This window comes from Halteromyces radiatus (genome assembly GCF_025201355.1).
Source record: "Halteromyces radiatus strain CBS 162.75 chromosome Unknown BX664scaffold_4, whole genome shotgun sequence".
NCBI lineage: Eukaryota > Fungi > Mucoromycota > Mucoromycetes > Mucorales > Cunninghamellaceae > Halteromyces > Halteromyces radiatus.
In genome coordinates, this window is record NW_026251690.1 from 2,062,365 (window position 1) to 2,081,401 (window position 19,037).

A 19,037-nucleotide genomic window follows, 5' to 3' on the forward strand; every position below is an offset into this window, starting at 1 on the left:
CTTGTACCTCTCCTTCATCTTCCTTATTCTTTCCCCCCAAAAAAATATTCATGGTGATATTATTTTATATATATACTGTTATGGTGACGAAATCTTTTTTGGGGCTGGTCTTTTTTTTATGGTATCTGTTACACGACAACTCATTCATTCTTGATTCTTTGGTCTGATTGCGATTACATATGATTACTGCTTTTTATTATTTTTATTATTATTTTTTATTTTAATTATCATTTTAATAGGTAATCAAAGGTCTCTTTTATCTATACAACAATAAGAATACAACAACAATTTTTAATTCAAGATGATGCTCTATAAATTGGTCGTGTTAGGTGATGGTGGTGTAGGCAAGGTAAATATCAAGGAGTTGATAATGTTGAAATGTCTGTGCTTACATATATATTTTCTTTTTATAAATAGACTGCGTTAACCATTCAGGTAAATCCTTATCATAACAATCATCATTATGTTTGAATATTTATTGATTTAACTCTTTATATATATATAGCTTTGTTTGAATCATTTCGTTGGTATGTAACATGCAAGTGTATTTTTCTTTACCATATTTACTCAATGATAATTTTTTTTTATATATAGAAACATATGATCCTACCATTGAAGATTCTTATCGAAAGCAAGTGGTAATTGATGACCAACCTTGTGTATTAGAAGTATTGGATACTGCTGGTCAAGGTAAGATAACTTGTGTATTGCATTAACAACAGATGTCCTGACATGATTTTTTTTTATAGAGGAATACACAGCCCTTCGAGATCAATGGATTAGGTAAGAAAGAAAGATCCTTTTTCTTATTGGAATTAAATTGATCTCCGCCAAATGAAAATTAAAACATTAATCTTCTTTTATATATATATATCTATAGAGATGGTGAAGGTTTCTTACTGGTTTATTCCATCACATCACGTTCGACGTTTGATCGCATTGAACGATTCAGGGATCAAATTTTCCGTGTAAAGGATGTGGAAAATGTACCATTGATGTTGGTAGGTAACAAATGTGATAAAGTGACTGAAAGAGATGTACATCGTGAAGAAGGTTATGCTATGGCCAAACGTCTTGGTTGTGAATTTATTGAAACTTCTGCCAAAACATGTGTTAATGTGGAACGCTCCTTTTATTCTGTGGTCAAAACTATTCGTGCTCAACGTGAAGGTTTACGTGCTGGTACCAAGTCAAAAGCCAAGAAGGACAAGAAAACCAAATGTTTGATTCTTTAGATATTTTTTAATTGTAGTTTTCTCTCTTTACTATTATTATCATTTTTTTTTATTCTTATTATTTTTTTTTCTGATACATCATCTTTTACTTTTTTTTTTTTTACATATCTATCCCTTTATTACTCCAATTCATCCATTACAACCTTTATTCTTTATATTTTTATACTCATCTTTTAGTTTATAGTCTTTGTTTTTTTTCTTTTTTGAACAATAATAATAAAAAAAAAAGCTCAAGAGATTGAAAAGTTGTATGTCGTTTCCAAATTAGGATACTCTGACCTTTTTTATTTTCATTATTTACCTTCGTCCTTACCATATTGCTGTACCGACATATTTAATCATCTGCATAAAATTATGATTATGAATTCATCACTATAAATATCATTGACATAATAGATCATTACTCTGGTGAAAATGTTTAAATTGGAGAGCGACTATATAAAGCCTCGTGGGTTTAACGAGTCGGAGGATAAAATCCAGGCAGATTCTCTCTTCTTTTTTTACTTTTTTCTTGCCGGAAAAAGTGTTTTCTCATTCTTTTTCTTTCTTTCTTTCTTTTCGACCATCTATTTATCTTATATATCTATACATTTGATAGTATGGGTAAAGCACAAAGTAAACTTAATCCAGATCAACTTAGTGAACTACAGAAATGTACAAAATGTAAGTCTAATAATCCTTTATACTCTTTTTTCTTTCTTTCTTTTCACTAATTACATTTCCATTATTTTCTTTATTTCATTTCTATAGTTGATAAGAAGGAACTTCAACAGTGGTAGGAAATAAATAATAAAAAAGAAATATAATAATATTTCAAACAGAGAAACCAATGCCATCGTTTTTTCTTTTTTCACCAAATATAGTTAACTAAAATATTTTTTTTTTTTCTTTTAATAGGTACAAGGGCTTTTTGAAAGATTGTCCATCGGGATTATTAGACAAGACCGAGTTCCAAAAGATATATAAACAGTTTTTCCCTTTTGGCGATCCTTCTCGGTTTGCGGATTATGTCTTTAATGTATTTGATGGTGACAAGAATGGTACTATTGATTTTACAGAATTCATTGTCGCTCTTTCCGTTACTAGTCGTGGTCGCATTGATGAAAAATTACTATGTAAGTGAATCTATTTCATATATTAACATAGATCATTTATATCTTTACTTTTTTTTTTTTTTTTTCCTCGTCGTTAGGGGCATTCCAGGTATGGAAAAGATCATGATTTTGATTGTTTTAAGGAGCAATTCTTCTTTTCCCCCCTTTTAATCATACTGACATTTGATTATTATTATTATTATTATTATTTTATATTTCTCTTAGTTATATGATATTGACAATGATGGATATATTAGTCGGGATGAAATGTTTCATATAGTGGATGCTATTTACAAAATGGTTGGCAGTATGGTCAAGTTACCACCTGATGAAGATACTCCTGAAAAACGAGTAACTAAAATCTTCAATTTGATGGATACCGTAAGTTGGAAATACATCATTTCTTAAAAAAAGAAATTGGAAGATCAGATGATCAATATTATTAACTCTCTTTTTCTTTTTATTTCATTATACTACAATTTAGGACAAGGATGGACGATTAAGCATGGAAGAATTCAAAGAAGGCTCAAAAAAGGATCCAACTATTGTTCAAGCTCTTAGTTTATATGACGGTTTAGTTTAGATACTATTATTTTATTAGCTCTCCTTACTGTTTTTCTCTGTTGTTGTTGTTGTATACAAATACATATATATATCTATATATCCTCCATTTTCCTTTTTTATATCACTGTTATTCATTGTCTCTCTGTCTCTCTCTCTCTGTGTATATATATATGTATACTATGTCTGTCTGTGTGTGTGTTTGTGTATGTATACATATTATGGTTATCTTTTGCAATGTTCAACAATGTTATCTAAAAAAAAAAAAATGAATGGAAGGGACGTTATTAACCGCATCATCATAAGCAACACGAAAATGATTTTCAGTTACAGAATAAGGATGGATCAAACAGCAATCGTTATTTCAATTTTTTTTTTCTGTAAATGTGTAGCCTATGTAAGGTGTTTGTCCAAAATTGACAGAGATGTCTCAGGTGATCATGAACGTGCTATTCCAACAAAAAAAAAAATTACAATGTATCCGCAATGATCACCATCACGTTCTCAGTGCTGACTTGATAATGTCGACCCAATTGAGTAATCGTTGATAATGATGGCATAAAATGATGATAATCCGTTAAATGATGGTGATGATATGGCGATCATGCATCTACCACGCTGATGATAGAATTACGGAATGTGTAGAAGGACGATAATGTAACTTTACCATCAAAAATAGATGTACACAAATACTTATGAGGTACAAAAACTAATACGAGCTATTATTAAGCCTTTGATTCGTTAAATATGGGTATCATCTATTGCCCTCCTATCTCTCTTGCATGTAAATGCCAAGCTTTTGTGTGATCCAACATGGATGTTTAAACAAACTATGTTAGATTGCTATTTTTTTTTTTTTTTTTTTTTTTAGATGATGAAAGAATGAGTCTCTCCCTCTATTTTTTTTTTTTTTTTTTTTTTTACTTTCGATATTGACAAGTGATTCATAAATCATGTTGCATAGATCTAAATCAAATAGATTCAATCAAATAAAAAAAGACACTTTCATGCATACATCAAAAATAATGTTTTTCGTCTACGGATAGGTCACATGGTCTTTACTGCTTGATATGTAGAGCGAACCTTGAAACTAGCCAATGAGAGGAGGTAAAAGAAAAACTGGCCGTTGAACGGATATTTTCCTCCTAAATAGGAATAGAGAGAAAGCCAAGACCAAATCGGGCCTTTCCAGTTGAAAATGGTTTACATCCAATTGTTTTTTTTTTCCTTGTAAAAGCACAGCCATTCTTTTTATTGTTTTTTTTTCTCTTTCCCTTTTATTCTTAGATCAAAAAAAAAAAAGAATATAAAAAGAATCATCCTTTTTTGCATATTCAATGAATAATTCTCCATCTTCTTTTTCTTCTTTTGAAGCTGAATCATCTACTACTCACATCATGACGACTGATCAACAACAAAACATCAATGCATCCACCTCAACCTTAGATCATAAAGAAATTGATTATTCAGAGGATGAAATGACTCCAGAAGAAAAAAAACAACAACGGAAGAAAGTGATCAAATTTGTTCTCGATCAAGTTTTAGCAATGGTTATCATGCTCACTATCGATGTGGGAATCCCTTTAGGTCTGTATTATGCAACAAGAGATAAAGTTGGCTATGTAGTTGCTCTTGTCATTGGTGGTATTCCTCCTTTCTTACACGTTCTTTACAAGTTTTGGAAAAAACGTACACTGGATATCGTTGGTTGCATCTTTGTTGCCTCTTTTATTGGATCCGCCATTCTTTCTTTGATCACTGGTAACACAACGGAGATGTAATCATTGTACCTGCTTACTTATTTTTTTTTTTTTTTTTTGATAGGTGATGCTCGTATTGCTTTATTCCGTGATGCTACAGTAGATATCTTGATTGCATTTATCTTTCTAGTGACCTTACTTCCTATTCATACTAGATGGGTAAATCTACAACCACTTTGTTATCTGATTACAGCTCAAATGTTAAGTGAAGCCCCTCCAATGAAATGGGTAACGGAGAAAGAATCGGGTGAACCAGAAGAACATAGTCAGCCTATGGCGGAATGGATGTGGGAGCAAGTCTCTTTCTTCAGAAAGTTTTGTTACATCTTGACGATATTATGGGGCGTAGTCATGTTGACAGATTTTACTATCAAGGCGGTATTGATTTTAGGAACCACAATGTCGATAGATCAATTGGTGGTGGTCAATAACATTTTACAAATAGTCATCACTGTTGTCATGACCAGTGGAAGTATGATTGCCTGTGGATTTATGCACAAACATGTGTCTGCCCGTATGAAAGAATGGAAAAAGACCCATGTTACACCTGAAAAATATGCTAAGAAAACGATACCTCTAACTACCACTGAAGAAGTATGATCTTTTTTTTCTTTTCTCTTATATATATATTATATACCTTTATTTTGTTAGCTTTTTCATGTATTATAACCTATTCGTTAGAAATAAATCATTCATTTTTTTTTTGACAAGCAAAGCGGAGCCTTCTAGTCTTTTTTAAAGTTTTTGTTTTCTTTATCTTTTTTTATTTTCTTCTTTCTTTCTCCTATCTTTTTTTTTTATTTTTTATTTTTTTTTATTTTATTTCATATTCAAAGATGGCTTCATTTTTCTCCAATTTCGTCAACACAGTCAATAGTGCTATTGATACGTATATTAAACCATCTTCCGATATTTTTATAGTCAACAAGCAAACTTTGAAAAAAATCAAACTCTTAGCAGAAGGGTAAAGTATTATTTTGACTTGATATTCCTATACTAATATATTGTTTCTTTTTCATATTTAGTGGATTTTCTCAAGTATATTTAACTCAAGATGAAAATCAACAGTATTTTGTATTGAAAAGAATCCCTTGTAAGCTTGGAAAAGAACAACTAAGACATGCCCAACGCGAAGTACAACTTCAACGACTATTCCAACACAAGAATATCGTCCCTTTGAAGGTCAAAACCATTTTTATTTTCATATCAATGAACTTATTTGTTTTGATTCATTCATAGAATGCGGCTATTGTTAAGGAAGAAGATGGATCCAAAGTGGTTTATATGGTGATGCCATATTACAAGGTAAAAAGTCTGACAGAAAAGGAAACAAAAAAAAACTTCACAGCTATTATTTTTGTTGCTTAGAACTAAATTATTATTATTGTATTGAAATTTATAGAGAGGAACTTTACAAGATATTTTGGAAGCATATCATGCTAGTGGACAACACTTTAAAGAACGACAAATCTATCGACTTTTCCTGGATATTAGTCAGGCTCTCTCTATTCTTCATACTCACACTGGACCAGGGATACCCATGACAAAAGGTGATGAACGACAACAAGAAGAAGGACAAGGTGTAGCATGGTCTCATAGGGATATCAAACCAGGGTAAGATAAAAAAAAAGTAAACTATGAAGAACGTGTAAAGAAATCAAATGATAACCTTTCTTTTTTTTATAGGAACATCCTTATATCTGATACAGGGAAACCATTACTGATGGATTTTGGCTCTGCCTATCCAGCTAGGGTGAAAATCACTACAAAACAGGAAGCGGCAAAACATCAAGACATGGTAGAAGAACAATCATCCATGCCCTATAGATCACCAGAACTAATGCAAGTAAAAGTGGATTCCGAATTGACAGAAAAAACAGATATTTTTTCACTGGGATGCTCTGTATTTACAATGGCATATGGTGGCTCACCTTTTGAGACATACATCAACAAGCAAGGTGGTGGATCTTTGGCTCTGGCTGTACTCAATGGACAATTTTCCTTCCCTACTACCCCAACCTATTCGGATGATCTCAAGAACCTTATATCATGGATGTTGACCGTAGATCCTCAAGACCGACCTTCAATTCAACAGGTAAGAAAAAAAAAAAAAGAAGACTTGTACATCAAAAAAAAAAAAAAGGAATATTGAACTAATCTTCTTTTTCTTTTATTTCTCCTCTTAATGATAGGTGATAACTCGATTAGATTCATTATTACGTGTCATCAAGGAATGAATATACCCTATTATTCTTCCCCTAAGTTTAGATCATTCCTTCTTGTATATATACACACTTTTATTATTATTATTATTATAATCATACTATACCATTAACTAATAAATAATGTTTGGATTCCCCTTGATTTATAAGATCATCATGCTCTGAGATTAAAGTCGTGATGACCGGGACCTTTTTCTTTTTTGTCAGCTTTTTTTTCCTTGATGTGGGATTCCTTCTTTTCTCTCTTCTTCTTCTCTCTCTCTCTCTTTTTTAGACGTATAAATCCTTACTTCATTCACAGTTATACAGTATCCATCTAATGCCTATTCAAACACAATTAACACGGCTCCTTGGTATCAAGCATCCTATCATTCAGGTGAAGTCCATGAACCGAGGAGTTTAAATCCTGGAAAAGAAAAAAGAAAGATTGACGGATACTTACTCTTATTGTCCTTATGTATATTTGGTTTTATATAGGGCGGCATGCAATGGGTAGGACGAGCTAGTCTTGCGTCTGCAGTCTCGAATGCTGGTGGACTTGGCATCTTGACAGGATTGACTCAACCTACTCCAGAGGCTTTACGACAAGAAATCCGAGCATGTCGACAACTGACTCAACAACCTTTTGGAGTGAATCTAACATTCTTACCTACTCTTCAACCTCCTCCTTATAAAGAATATGCTCAAGTCATTATTGAAGAAAAAGTCCCTGTGGTGGAAACTGCTGGCAACAACCGTAACTTGAAAAAGGGAAGATGACGTTCATATTCTAATCTTTTTTTTTTTTTTTTACTAGCGGGTGAATTCATTGATCTATTTAAACAAGCTGGAATATTTACGATACATAAAGTAGTGGCTGTTCGACATGCTCTTACGACACAACGTTTAGGTGTGGATCTGATATCAGTAGATGGATTTGAATGTGCTGGACATCCTGGTGAAGATGATATGATGAATATGATCTTATTATCTAAAGCATCCAAACAATTGAACGTTCCTTTTATTGCTTCAGGTGGATTTGCTAATGGTCAAGGATTAGTGGCGGCTCTTGCTCTAGGTGCTCAAGGTAAATATTATTCAATGAAACAAAAAAAAAAAAAGAAGGAAAGTATGACACTGATCTTTTCTTTTATATATACATGGATGATAAGGAATCAATATGGGTACTCGATTTGTGGCTACACAAGAAGCACCAGTACATGACAACATCAAACAAGCCTTGGTAGATAGTGATGAACGCAATACTACATTGATTTTCCGACCATTTAGAAATACATCACGAGTGTTTAGGAACAAAGTGGCCCTAGAAGTCAATACCATTGAAAAAGAAAAGAAGGATTTGGTATTTGAAGACATTCGTCATTTGGTATCTGGAACCCGTGGCCGTACTGTATTTGAATTAGGTGATGTAGATGCTGGTATATGGACAAGTGGACCTGTGATGGGACTGATTGATGATATTCCTACTTGTCAAGTATTACTGGATCGTATTGTTGCTGAAGCGGAACATATCATCAAAGATAGATTATCAACCTCTATTGCCCCATAGATAGTCGTTATTTCTTATCCATCATCTTTTTTTTTTTTTTTTTTTTGTATTTAATAAAATAGATCTTTTACGATGACTGTATCTCCCATATAAAAAGGACTGGACTTGATGGAATATTATGCTGTGGGCTCCTGTGAGACGGAGTTTGATACTTTTTTTTTTTCATTGTTCTACTTTTTTTTTGTTCCTCTCCCCTTTCCATTACTTTCTTTTATTTCTCTCTTTCTTTTTTTTTATATATACACTTTTTATTGATAATATTACAATTTATTGTAATGACGTCAACTCAGCATCAAGATATGTTCTTCAATGCAGCTTCCTCATCGTCAAGAATAGATGCACAAGATCAACCACAGAATAGGTAACTCAGTTTGTAACACGAAGCTAAGAAATAGAACGGATTATATTAATATATATAATATCGGTTTTAGTGTTGTTATCAAAACTGGGATAGTAGGTGATGCTCAGATTGGCAAGACAAGTCTCATGGTGAAATATGCTGAAGGGGAATTCAATGCAGAATATATTCAAACATTAGGTAAATTAATTTTTTAAGGAAAAAAAAAAGAAGATATGAGAAGGAAGAAGATAAAATGTTTCTATTTGTTTTTATGATAGGTGTGAATTTTATGGACAAGACAGTACTAATACGAAATACAGAAATCACTTTTAGTATATGGGATCTAGGAGGTAATTTTCAAATATATATATATATATATAGGTTCAGAACAAGAAAAACTCATTATAATTTTATTGTATAATAAAAGGTCAAAAAGAATTTGTTAGTATGTTACCACTAGTATGTAATGATGCCATTGCTATTCTATTCACATTTGATTTAACAAGGAAGACGACATTGAATAGTATCAAAGAATGGTATCGACAAGGTAGAGGGATGAACAAGGTAGGAATATGTATATATGGATGGATGATGTATTAATAAATTATTGTTTTTTGGAGTATAGAATGCTATTCCATTATTAGTGGGTACCAAATATGATGAATTCAGTCGTATGTCAGTGCATGATCATGAAGAAATCACGATACAAGCAAGGAAATATGCAAGAGCAATGAAAGCACCATTGATATTTTGCTCTACAGCTCATTCTATCAACATTCAAAAGATATACAAGATTATTTTGGCTAAGGCGTTTGATTTGAATTGTACCATTCCTGAAATCTCGGAGATCGGGGCCCCTATTTTAGAATATACTCATTGTTAATCATCCATTTTATTCTATTTTATATATAAGGCAATAAAAAACAATGGTTTATATAGTTTGATACAAAATAAGAATACACTTTATATATATATACATATTTCAAGTTTATGTACGGTGATTGTCGTGTATGCTATTTGTGAAAGGAACGATAGGACGGGGAAAAGTTAAAAAAAAAAAGAAAGAGGGACAAGGGGTTGATTGGAAAAAAAGAAGAGAAAGAGAGAGTGGAATGAAGTATGGCATGAAAGAAAAAAGGAAGAAGAAAAGTGTAAAAAAAATGAACAATGGAATACAACAAGGAAAAAAAAAAAAAAGAGATCAAAGGAAAGACCATTTGATAGAGATTCTACCAGCAGCAACTTTACCAATCTTTTTGAAAGCAGCAGGAGATAAATCCACAGAGGAAGGTGAACAACTAGGACAAGTATCTACCACAGTAGCAGTGACGGTACCAGTAGGTGTAGTGATCTTGATCTTTTTACCACAATACTTTCCTTTAGCCATCAATGAACTACTTAAAGCAACAACAAGTTCTGAATCCGTATTGGTTTTTCCACAAGATCCTAATCCTACAGTATAAAATGTACCGTCACCAGAAAAAATGGATCGTTCTTGTAAAGGTAATGCTTGAATCAAAGTGATCATCAAACAAATGAATAAAAGAATGGACTGGAATTTCATTTTTTTTTTTTTGAAAAAAGTGAAAGGGATGGGTGGCAAAAAAAAAGAAAAAAAACGAGAGGGTAAAAGTAAAGAAGAAGGAAAAAAAGAGAGAGAAAAAAAGAAAAAGAGAAATGATTGACAAGGCGCAATAAAAAAGAAATGAAAAAAATATTTTTAGTTCCTTTATAAAATTGGATTATACTATGATAGGTAAGGGATATAAAAAAAACATGTATCTCTCTTGATCAATAAAGAGCGGAGTATGCTACGTTTGTGAACCCAAAAACTAATTATCAGTCTTGGCTATCTCGATGGTCTTCTTTTTCTCCCTGATTTTTCCATATTTGGACCATTTCTTATAATAAAGAAATTATGATGTATGATCATCATACTGTTGATCTTTTTTTAAATCTTAGGATGTAACAATGATTGATTCTCCTTAAATAATAAAAAAAAAAAATTAACAACTCTCAAACTGACTAATGATAATGAAAGTTTTTTTGATCTCCCTTATAGATAGAGGTCATCACTTTGAAATCACGTGGTGATGATTATACATTTTTTGAGTAAGTTGCATAAAATGGTTGGGTAAGAAAAAAGGGCTTCAAGCGGTAACCGAAATGAATAACACTTAAAAGATCATAGAAATTTGATTTATGATGTCAATAAGCAGAGTTGTCAATAAACAATCTTAAAAAAAAAGAAGAAAAAAGAAAGGATTCATCATTAACATCATCATAAAATAATGACAAGTGATGATGATAATAATACTAAGATTGATACCTATAAATTATAGAAATAAAGGTCAAGGCGGACTAATATTGTTATTGGCTGCTGAAAAAAAAAAAATCAAACATATGAAAAATAGTTTTCATGTGATAAAAAAAAGAAAGGGATTTTTTTTTTACCTTTTTTTTTTTCTTTTCTTTTTTTTTTCTTTTTCTTTGATTTATACAACTTCATATTGAATGGCCAAATTGGAGTCCAGTTTTTGTGACCCATACTTAAATGATTGGCGTTCGTCAATATCATCTCGTCAATCATATACTACAGACGAAGGTTATTCTTCAGACGAAAAACAACGACTTTCTTGGATTACAGAAGATTATATAGACAACCAACAATATGAACAACAACAAGAAGAAGAACAAGAACAAAAAAAATCAACTTCAGATCGTGAAATACCCATATTAAAAAGTACTCGTACAATGTAAGTTCTTTTTTAATTTTTTAAATTCAATTCAATGAATAAAATTGAATACCTATATTTTTTTTTTATATATATTGATAGACGTATTACTTATACACCAACTACATATACCCTGACTTTATCTATTATTTTACTTTCTCTTCATATACTGGTGACACATCCTCCACCTTGGGCACATACCTTTCCTCCTGTATTTGTGTTTTTTCATTTTGCTTTTCACATTACTCATCTTGTAGCTCACTTGTTTGGATTCTTGACATTAGAACGACATTGTGTTGTATATGGTACTTGGCTATTTTGGACTGGTTGGTTATTAGGTGTATTTGTATTTAGTCAACGTCTTGTTATTGATTTATCTCATCCAACTACAACTTTATTTTGGCTTTTGATGGTGGAACGAAGGAATGCTTGGGGTATACTTGTTTGGGAATATGTGGGGCGATTAGATCAAAATTTGATTCCGCAGGCCGGTGTATTAAGATGGTGGCAAGTAGGTAGTATTCGATTATTAGCTTTTCGAATTTGGTGTCTCTTAGGAACTGGTAGTTTTTGGGGATTACTTTATATTACTTTGGCCAAACATGATGGTTATTCTCTACTCTATTTATTACAATTTCGTCATATTTTACAATTATTATTGGTTAGTGCTGCTGGTGGTTTAATGATGATTATCTTTTGGAGTTTTTGGACTTTCCAATATCGTGGTATTCTCTGGCAAAAAGAATTACGGAAAGGTGTTGTCGTTTGGTATAGTGAAGGTCTTGCATTGGCTGGCGACGTTGAATGATATTTATATATATATTAGTTTAGATATCTTCTTTTTTTTTAAAAAAAAAATATTGTATATAGAAATAATAATAATCATAATAAAAAAAAAAAACATGAAATTTATATAGTTGGATAGTTGGTATAGTTGGATCGGATACATACTCGGTTGAATGTTGTTGTTTTTTCTTGACTGTGTAACTATTTCTTTCCCTAATTGGTGGGGTTTTTGATCCAACCAAAAAAAAACATTTGCACGCATAACAAGACTTTTTCTTTTTTTTCTCCTCAAAATAAATAAACTGTCCCCCCCTTTCTTGTTTATTTCTTTTTCTTTCCTTTTTTCTTCTCTCTCCCTTTTTCCTTTTGTTTACACGTCAATGGACGCTGTATTATATTGATTCTTTTTTTATTTATTTTTATTCTTAACTTTTCCCTTCTTATTTATCAACAACAACAGTAACAAAAAAAAAGGAATAAAAAGTATCTATGCTACATGTTCAAGCAACTCGATAAACCAACAGATGTGGATTTAAAAAGGTCTTTGGGGGATGATTTTATTGAACAATGGAATCAAGAAAAAGTGACTCAATGGTTAATTGACAATGGTTGGGCTCATATTGCTAATGTATTCAAAGGTAATAAAAATATAATTCGCGTTTTCTTTCCTTTTTTTTTTTTTTATTAAGTCCTTTTTTTTTTTATTATTAGATCAAAACATTTATGGTGAACACTTCTTTCGAATTACTTTAGCTGAATTGGTACAAATCTTACCTAGACGAATCACTACTTATGCCGAAAGACGGAGACTTTTGAATGATATTCGAACATTAGGTTCTGCAAACGAACTCTATTCACCCCCTACAAATGTAAAACTATATAATAAAACTATCTATATATATATTAAAAAACTTCTTTTTTTTTTTCTATTTTATTTATTTTATTAGATCTCTATCAATACTGATATTCAATTATTTACTTCAAATTCATCTTCTGATAATCCAAGTCCAAGTTTACCCTCTGCTGGAACTCCAACTTCTGGATATTTACAAAGTCAATCTCCAACTACTCCTTCTAGTGCTTCAAAATTGAATTCATATGATTACTCAGATTCTCAAAATATATTGGATCATCAACGACAACATGCTTCTGATATTGTACAATCAACAATAAAACATCATTCTTTATATCCTTCCAATTCTCCTTCAATTTCACCATCATCTACTGATTTTTCATCAAATACTTTTCGAAATTCATCCAGCAAACATCATTCTCCAACAAGATCTTCTTATTCACCAAAAGGCGCGTTCGCAAAAATTCGAAATTCTTTTTTATCAAGAACAACTAGTACAACAAACGATAATAATAGACGTCATCCATCTCTGGTTATTACAACTACTTCTCCTGCTTCCCTCAATACCGTTGATACTACATCTAGTCTACTTTCACCTCCTTTGATCAGTCCAAGAGTTTCATCTATGAATTATGATGCCAATGTGTTACAAAATGATGATTCAAAACGTCCTTCTATTCCTACTCGTATTTCTTCTACACCTGACAAGATATCAAAATTTTGGGCAACCTATTCTCATTGGCATGGAAACAATAATCAACAACAATTAAGTTTCACCAACAATCATGCATCTCTACTTACCGTGAACAAAAATTCTCCACCTGCACCTGCTGCATCCACTTGCCATCCTAATTTGCCGCAAAAGAAGGTAAGGAAAAATTTCAAAATCAACTTTTTTTATCGATCAACTTGTTTGTATATCTGTATTGACTTCTTTTTTTTTTTTTTTTTCTTTCAATAGTCGGATCGAAGAATTCAAGTCACAGGCGATAAGGAAACATGGTATAGCCTAAATGTCAAGCATATTCAACACGTGGACGAATTAAAAGATCATATTTTGAAACGAATGAAATTACCAGGGGATCGTGATACTTATTGTTATTTTCATGAAAATGGTCTTCATCCAAGTAAGTTATCCATTGTCTCAAAAAAAATAAATAAATGATGATGATGATGGTTGATGAACAATTTATTATAATAGATATTCCATTGGATAACGAAGCTCTTATGTATCTTTGTTCAATTGCTGATTATTCTGCTTCAAATCGTATTTTGGTCTCACCTATATCTTCTTCAAATTATACTGTGGGATCTATTTACTATAATTCAACACATGCATTATCTACTCCTGAATTAGGTCATTCTCCATCAGATGCCTCTTCTTCTTCTTCCCCTCACAAGTAAGTCATACTTTTTCTTTTTTGCATGGAAAATTCAAACAATTTTGATTTTTCGAATAATAGATCATCACATGGATGCAACCATTCAAATGACCTTTTCTCCAACACTACTCTGCGGGCAACATCACACGGTCTTTCCTCACGAAATAATACTGGAAGACGTCCTTTGTGTCGTCATACAGTCTCTACGTCACGACTACGATTAGATACTCCTCCAGTCATTGGTATCCAATTATCTGATCCGCCACCTCCTTCATCACAATCTTCATCAGTATCATTTTGTCAACAAAAAAATAGTCAACGGAGTCAAATCAACTACGATGTAGCTTACTCTCCGACAACTACAACAACTCATCATTCATCACAACAACAACAACAACAACAACAACAACAACAACAACAACAGCAACAGCAACAACCCATATGTTCAGATTCAACTTCTTGTTCAACTGTGGCACTAGACCGATCTACAGGTTTATGGGCGATCCCTCCTAAGGAAAATAATTCTGTTGTTATTGACGGTTCTATGGATATTTATGATATGGTTCATCCCATGACACCGATTTCTGCGAATCCCATGAATGGCTCCTCTCCTCTTGATCAATATCCAATGACAACATTCTTACCGACTTTTTTATCACCTCCACCAATACAAAAAGCACCATCGCCACCTTTATCAGCATTATCATTAGAAAACAATAGTAATATATATCCTGAAGATGATCAATTTTGGGGAGAGCGTCCTCCTGCAGAAGTGGTTTGTCAAAACATGGAAAAGTATTTTGATGATCATGACTTGGACAAGGAGGTAGTGATCGCCTCTGCTTCACCTACAACAACAACAACTGGAAATAATCAACAAGATACCCTGACTCCTTCTTCATTGCATCAACCTCTGTTATCTTCAACATCTTCTCCTTCTCAATCATCATCCAATGGTACTCATGGTTATGGTTTACGACGACATACAAAATCCATTCGTGTAGTGGCTCGTGAAGCAAGCAAGAAATATACTCAAGCATATCAACGTGCATCATCAACATCCGCCAACACAGATATCAACAAAGCCGCTATGCCGTTTCCTTCTTATCGTTTCGCGTCCTCTTCATCAACTCCAAACTCAAATACCAACAAAAATGGCAGCACCATGTTACGACGTAAAAGCACAAAGTTATGGGGACAACGTGTGGTAGAAGTCAAACCTGAAAGACGAGCGCGCTTACCATCCGCGACAGAACATATCAGTATGTCACATAGTAATCAAAATACAACAACAGCGACAACAATACCCAATCAAAACAATAATCAAGAAAACGATATCCAATGGATTCGAGGCAAGCTGATTGGAAAAGGTTCTTTTGGACGCGTGTATCTAGCATTCAATGTAGTGTCTGGCGAAGTGATCGCAGTAAAGCAAGTCGAGATCCCACGAACCAAGTCTGACCGACTGGATGTGCATCAAAATGACATGGTGAAAGCTCTGTATCATGAAATTGCCATGCTACGTGATTTGGACCATGAATATATTGTACAATACCTTGGCTACGGTGTAGATGAACAAGAGGCGGTGATCAATATCTTTTTGGAATATATCTCTGGTGGCAATATTGCAAGTCGATTGGCTCTCCATGGGGCATTTGATGAACCTTTGGTACGTCATTTCACACGTCAAGTCTGTCAAGGTCTGGCCTATTTACATTCTCGTCATATCTTGCATCGTGATATCAAGTGTGCCAATATTCTGGTCGAAGCGGATGGAGTATGCAAAATATCTGATTTTGGGTTGTCCAAGAAGAATGATTATGATGAAGTTTATGATCAAAATTCAAGAATGTCATTACGTGGTTCTGTCTATTGGTAAGATGAATCAAATGATCTATTTTTGACTTTATTTAATTTTTTTTTTTTTTTGTTGGATGATTAGGATGGCTCCCGAAGTCGTAAAAAATGAACCTTATAGTGCCAAGGTAGATATATGGAGTTTGGGTTGTACTGTCATTGAAATGTTTACTGGTCAACGACCATGGATGACTTTTAATCAAATTGCTGCTCTTTACAATGTAAATGATAAACGATTTGAATATGAAAACATATTTTTAATACTCATCTTTTTTTTTTTTTTTTGAATCTAGTTGGGTCATCATAATGCTCCAGATTTACCAGAACACGCTTCCGAAGTAGCCAAAGATTTTTTGAAAAAATGTTTTACAATGTAATTTCAACCTTTGTTTGGATGATAAACTGTTTCTGACTCCCCCTTTTTTTTTTTTTATGTAGTGATCCTAATCATAGGCCAACAGCTCTGGAATTACTGAATCATCCTTTTTGTGCACTTGACCCTGATTTCCAATTCAAGGATTATATAGACAATGGAAAAGTCTGATGCCTCATATCTTTTTTTTTTCTTTTTTACTCATTTGTTAGTCATGATACCCCTATCTTTATTATTATTATTACTAATATGATTCATCTTTATTCCTACTTATTTTGATATCCCCCCAAAAAAAAAAAACTCAAAAGAATAAAACAAATCTAATAAAACGACAGTATAGAAAAATAGACTGTTTATTGATGTTTTTGTTTGATGTAGTGATATAGTAAATCTAAACAAGTGCCTGCATCTTCCTCTGGATCATGTCCTTCCGAACTATCTTGAATGAATTTGGAAAGATATTTGGTGGCCAGTACCCTGAGCCCATAACGATAAGGAAGTCCATGTGGATGAGGATAGAGCTATATAGAAGAATATATATATATATATAAATTGAATCATTTCATCCAAATAAAATAATAATAATAATAGTACTTACGGCAGCAGTATCAATCACCTTGTCGTGGATAATCTAAAATGTTAAACAAGATGATAAGAGATCCCTACTCTTATTATTCCTATCCTCTATTTTTTTTTTAATTACCCGTAAAGCCTTTAAATCATTTTCCAATCCATGTCCAAGTAAGATTGTATGTTGATCCATCCTATCAAATAAAGCTTGCCGTATGGATTCCAAGTTATGTTTGACACCTGCCAACGTACTGATTCCGCTATATCGAGTATTCAGATCAATCACCATATGTGATGGTAAGACTAATTCATCCAATACTTTGTCATGATTTTCATTGATCACCGTCAATCGGATCAGTTCCATACCTAATGTTGTATATCCCATTTCACAATCCAATGCTAATAGTTTTGCCTTTTCCTTGTTATTATTGTTGATATCTTTTGTGTTGATAAATGGAATACTTGCATGTAATTTTTCTATATCTTCCTCTTTTTTTTTTTTTGAAAAAAAAAAAGAATGAGTAAACATATATAACATTTAAGTTTGATCTTACCTTTAAAAACATGAGGTCCTTTTTCACATCCTGTTGAACCCAAAGGATCTCCACAACATGAATAAGTCCGTTGCTTTTCTCCAAAACTTTGAGACACGCGTAATCGACCATAATGATATGCACATGCCTTGACATCCTGATTATCGAGAATGGCCCTGACGATAAAGAGGTTTTTACATCGATCACATTTCCGTTGTTGTTGTTGTTGTTGTTGTTGTTGTTGTTGTTGTTGTTGTTGTTGTTGTTGTTTTAATGTTGTGTTGGATAATAATAAAGTGGGTCGAGGGTATTGCATGATATCCAACTGTTCATCAGAAAGAACCAAAGTGGAGAAATCAAAATTGAATTCTTTTTTGTCGTTATTTTCCAATGATGTCTCTTGTTCCGAAATAGGATCTTGCTTTTTGAGTTGCATAAGTAGAGACATGGCTTGTTGTTTGTATCCCGAGGTATTGGTGGTTTTATCTAGAATGAATCGTTCCTGTTGTTGTGTCCGATGCATTGCCGATGGTCCATGCACTTTTGCCGGATACACGCGACTGTACTGTTCATACAACTTGTTGGCAATGGTTTGTCTAATCTTGAGTGCTGTGTGTGATGAGATATCAGCTTGAATCGTCGGTGGACCTGCGATCTATATAAAAGAGCAATATGAGAACCGAATAAAGTAAAATGATGGTAATCTAACCTTTGTTGTCTGGGTTTTTTTTAATTGTGGAAGATCGCGACTATTGCTGCTACTATTTTTGTTGGATATTTTAGTTTGAATGGTAGACTGCTGTGGTTCATAGCGTTGTCGTTTCGCTGTATTGGTATTGAGATGGGAGGTAGATTCAGTTTGGTATCGTTTCGTAGTAAGTGAAGTAGATTGGTGAGAAAAAACACAAGAAGGACGATGACAATGTGGTAAAGCAGGGCAAGGAATATCTTTAAATAAACCCAAAGATGGTAACATGATAAAAAAAAAAAAAAAAAAAGAATGATAAAACCAAGGAGAATGAAAAAAAAAAAAAGAAAAAGAAAAAGAAAAAAAAAAGCATGAGTGGACTATCGCTATTGGAGGAAACAAAAAAAAAAAAAATCTCCCCAGTCTGTGCACTCATTTTTTTCATTTTTTTTTTCTTTTTTTCATTTTTTTTTCTGGTTTTCTTTCTTTCTTTTTTTTT

At 32.7% G+C, this 19,037-nt stretch overlaps 10 protein-coding genes across 10 annotated transcripts; 8 read left to right on the top strand and 2 right to left on the bottom strand.

The window, feature by feature from the left end:
* Positions 1 to 133: 133 nt before the first annotated feature.
* On the top strand, positions 134 to 1,346 carry BX664DRAFT_333064 (small G-protein Ras2). The gene is made up of 6 exons (XM_051545451.1): positions 134 to 349; positions 418 to 435; positions 506 to 527; positions 595 to 690; positions 750 to 783; positions 881 to 1,346. The coding sequence occupies exons 1-6, from the start codon at positions 302 to 304 to the stop codon at positions 1,233 to 1,235; spliced, it is 573 nt and encodes a 190-aa protein (XP_051400302.1). The 5' UTR covers positions 134 to 301; the 3' UTR covers positions 1,236 to 1,346.
* Positions 1,347 to 1,728: 382 nt separating this feature from the next.
* Positions 1,729 to 3,023, top strand: BX664DRAFT_333066 (calcium-binding protein NCS-1). The gene is made up of 6 exons (XM_051545452.1): positions 1,729 to 1,898; positions 1,986 to 2,010; positions 2,133 to 2,350; positions 2,428 to 2,438; positions 2,555 to 2,710; positions 2,814 to 3,023. The coding sequence occupies exons 1-6, from the start codon at positions 1,835 to 1,837 to the stop codon at positions 2,910 to 2,912; spliced, it is 573 nt and encodes a 190-aa protein (XP_051400303.1). The 5' UTR covers positions 1,729 to 1,834; the 3' UTR covers positions 2,913 to 3,023.
* Positions 3,024 to 4,287: 1,264 nt separating this feature from the next.
* On the top strand, positions 4,288 to 5,250 carry BX664DRAFT_263721 (uncharacterized protein; the record flags this gene model as incomplete). The annotated part of the gene is made up of 2 exons (XM_051540782.1): positions 4,288 to 4,651; positions 4,715 to 5,250. 2 exons carry the CDS (start codon positions 4,288 to 4,290, stop codon positions 5,248 to 5,250), a joined length of 900 nt encoding a protein of 299 aa, XP_051400304.1.
* Positions 5,251 to 5,446: 196 nt separating this feature from the next.
* Positions 5,447 to 7,014, top strand: BX664DRAFT_333069 (kinase-like domain-containing protein). The gene is made up of 6 exons (XM_051545453.1): positions 5,447 to 5,614; positions 5,676 to 5,832; positions 5,890 to 5,955; positions 6,053 to 6,264; positions 6,337 to 6,745; positions 6,843 to 7,014. The coding sequence occupies exons 1-6, from the start codon at positions 5,487 to 5,489 to the stop codon at positions 6,885 to 6,887; spliced, it is 1,017 nt and encodes a 338-aa protein (XP_051400305.1). The 5' UTR covers positions 5,447 to 5,486; the 3' UTR covers positions 6,888 to 7,014.
* Positions 7,015 to 7,128: 114 nt separating this feature from the next.
* Positions 7,129 to 8,467, top strand: BX664DRAFT_333073 (uncharacterized protein). The gene is made up of 4 exons (XM_051545454.1): positions 7,129 to 7,248; positions 7,350 to 7,608; positions 7,669 to 7,938; positions 8,024 to 8,467. Exons 1-4 carry the CDS (start codon positions 7,192 to 7,194, stop codon positions 8,419 to 8,421), a joined length of 984 nt encoding a protein of 327 aa, XP_051400306.1. The 5' UTR covers positions 7,129 to 7,191; the 3' UTR covers positions 8,422 to 8,467.
* Positions 8,468 to 8,696: 229 nt separating this feature from the next.
* BX664DRAFT_365492 (small GTPase) lies at positions 8,697 to 9,644 on the top strand (the record flags this gene model as incomplete). Its single annotated transcript, XM_051548475.1, has 5 exons — positions 8,697 to 8,782; positions 8,853 to 8,959; positions 9,040 to 9,111; positions 9,189 to 9,325; positions 9,387 to 9,644. The coding sequence occupies 5 exons, from the start codon at positions 8,697 to 8,699 to the stop codon at positions 9,642 to 9,644; spliced, it is 660 nt and encodes a 219-aa protein (XP_051400307.1).
* Positions 9,645 to 9,803: 159 nt separating this feature from the next.
* BX664DRAFT_134707 (RlpA-like double-psi beta-barrel-protein domain-containing protein-containing protein) lies at positions 9,804 to 10,439 on the bottom strand. The gene has a single exon (XM_051539823.1). The coding sequence runs from the start codon at positions 10,323 to 10,325 to the stop codon at positions 9,963 to 9,965; it is 363 nt and encodes a 120-aa protein (XP_051400308.1). The 5' UTR covers positions 10,326 to 10,439; the 3' UTR covers positions 9,804 to 9,962.
* Positions 10,440 to 11,494: 1,055 nt separating this feature from the next.
* On the top strand, positions 11,495 to 12,394 carry BX664DRAFT_333077 (uncharacterized protein). Its single transcript, XM_051545455.1, has one exon. It carries the CDS (start codon positions 11,552 to 11,554, stop codon positions 12,302 to 12,304), a length of 753 nt encoding a protein of 250 aa, XP_051400309.1. The 5' UTR covers positions 11,495 to 11,551; the 3' UTR covers positions 12,305 to 12,394.
* Positions 12,395 to 12,463: 69 nt separating this feature from the next.
* BX664DRAFT_359017 (uncharacterized protein) lies at positions 12,464 to 17,058 on the top strand. Its single transcript, XM_051548066.1, has 9 exons — positions 12,464 to 12,920; positions 12,994 to 13,151; positions 13,230 to 14,003; positions 14,097 to 14,262; positions 14,337 to 14,535; positions 14,599 to 16,392; positions 16,460 to 16,595; positions 16,668 to 16,747; positions 16,813 to 17,058. The coding sequence occupies exons 1-9, from the start codon at positions 12,779 to 12,781 to the stop codon at positions 16,916 to 16,918; spliced, it is 3,555 nt and encodes a 1,184-aa protein (XP_051400310.1). The 5' UTR covers positions 12,464 to 12,778; the 3' UTR covers positions 16,919 to 17,058.
* A 25-nt stretch (positions 17,059 to 17,083) lies between these two features.
* On the bottom strand, positions 17,084 to 18,840 carry BX664DRAFT_333082 (ribonuclease H-like domain-containing protein). Its single transcript, XM_051545456.1, has 4 exons — positions 17,872 to 18,840; positions 17,451 to 17,806; positions 17,346 to 17,378; positions 17,084 to 17,268 (listed from the first exon to the last, which is right to left on the bottom strand). Exons 1-4 carry the CDS (start codon positions 18,371 to 18,373, stop codon positions 17,101 to 17,103), a joined length of 1,059 nt encoding a protein of 352 aa, XP_051400311.1. The 5' UTR covers positions 18,374 to 18,840; the 3' UTR covers positions 17,084 to 17,100.
* Positions 18,841 to 19,037: the final 197 nt, after the last annotated feature.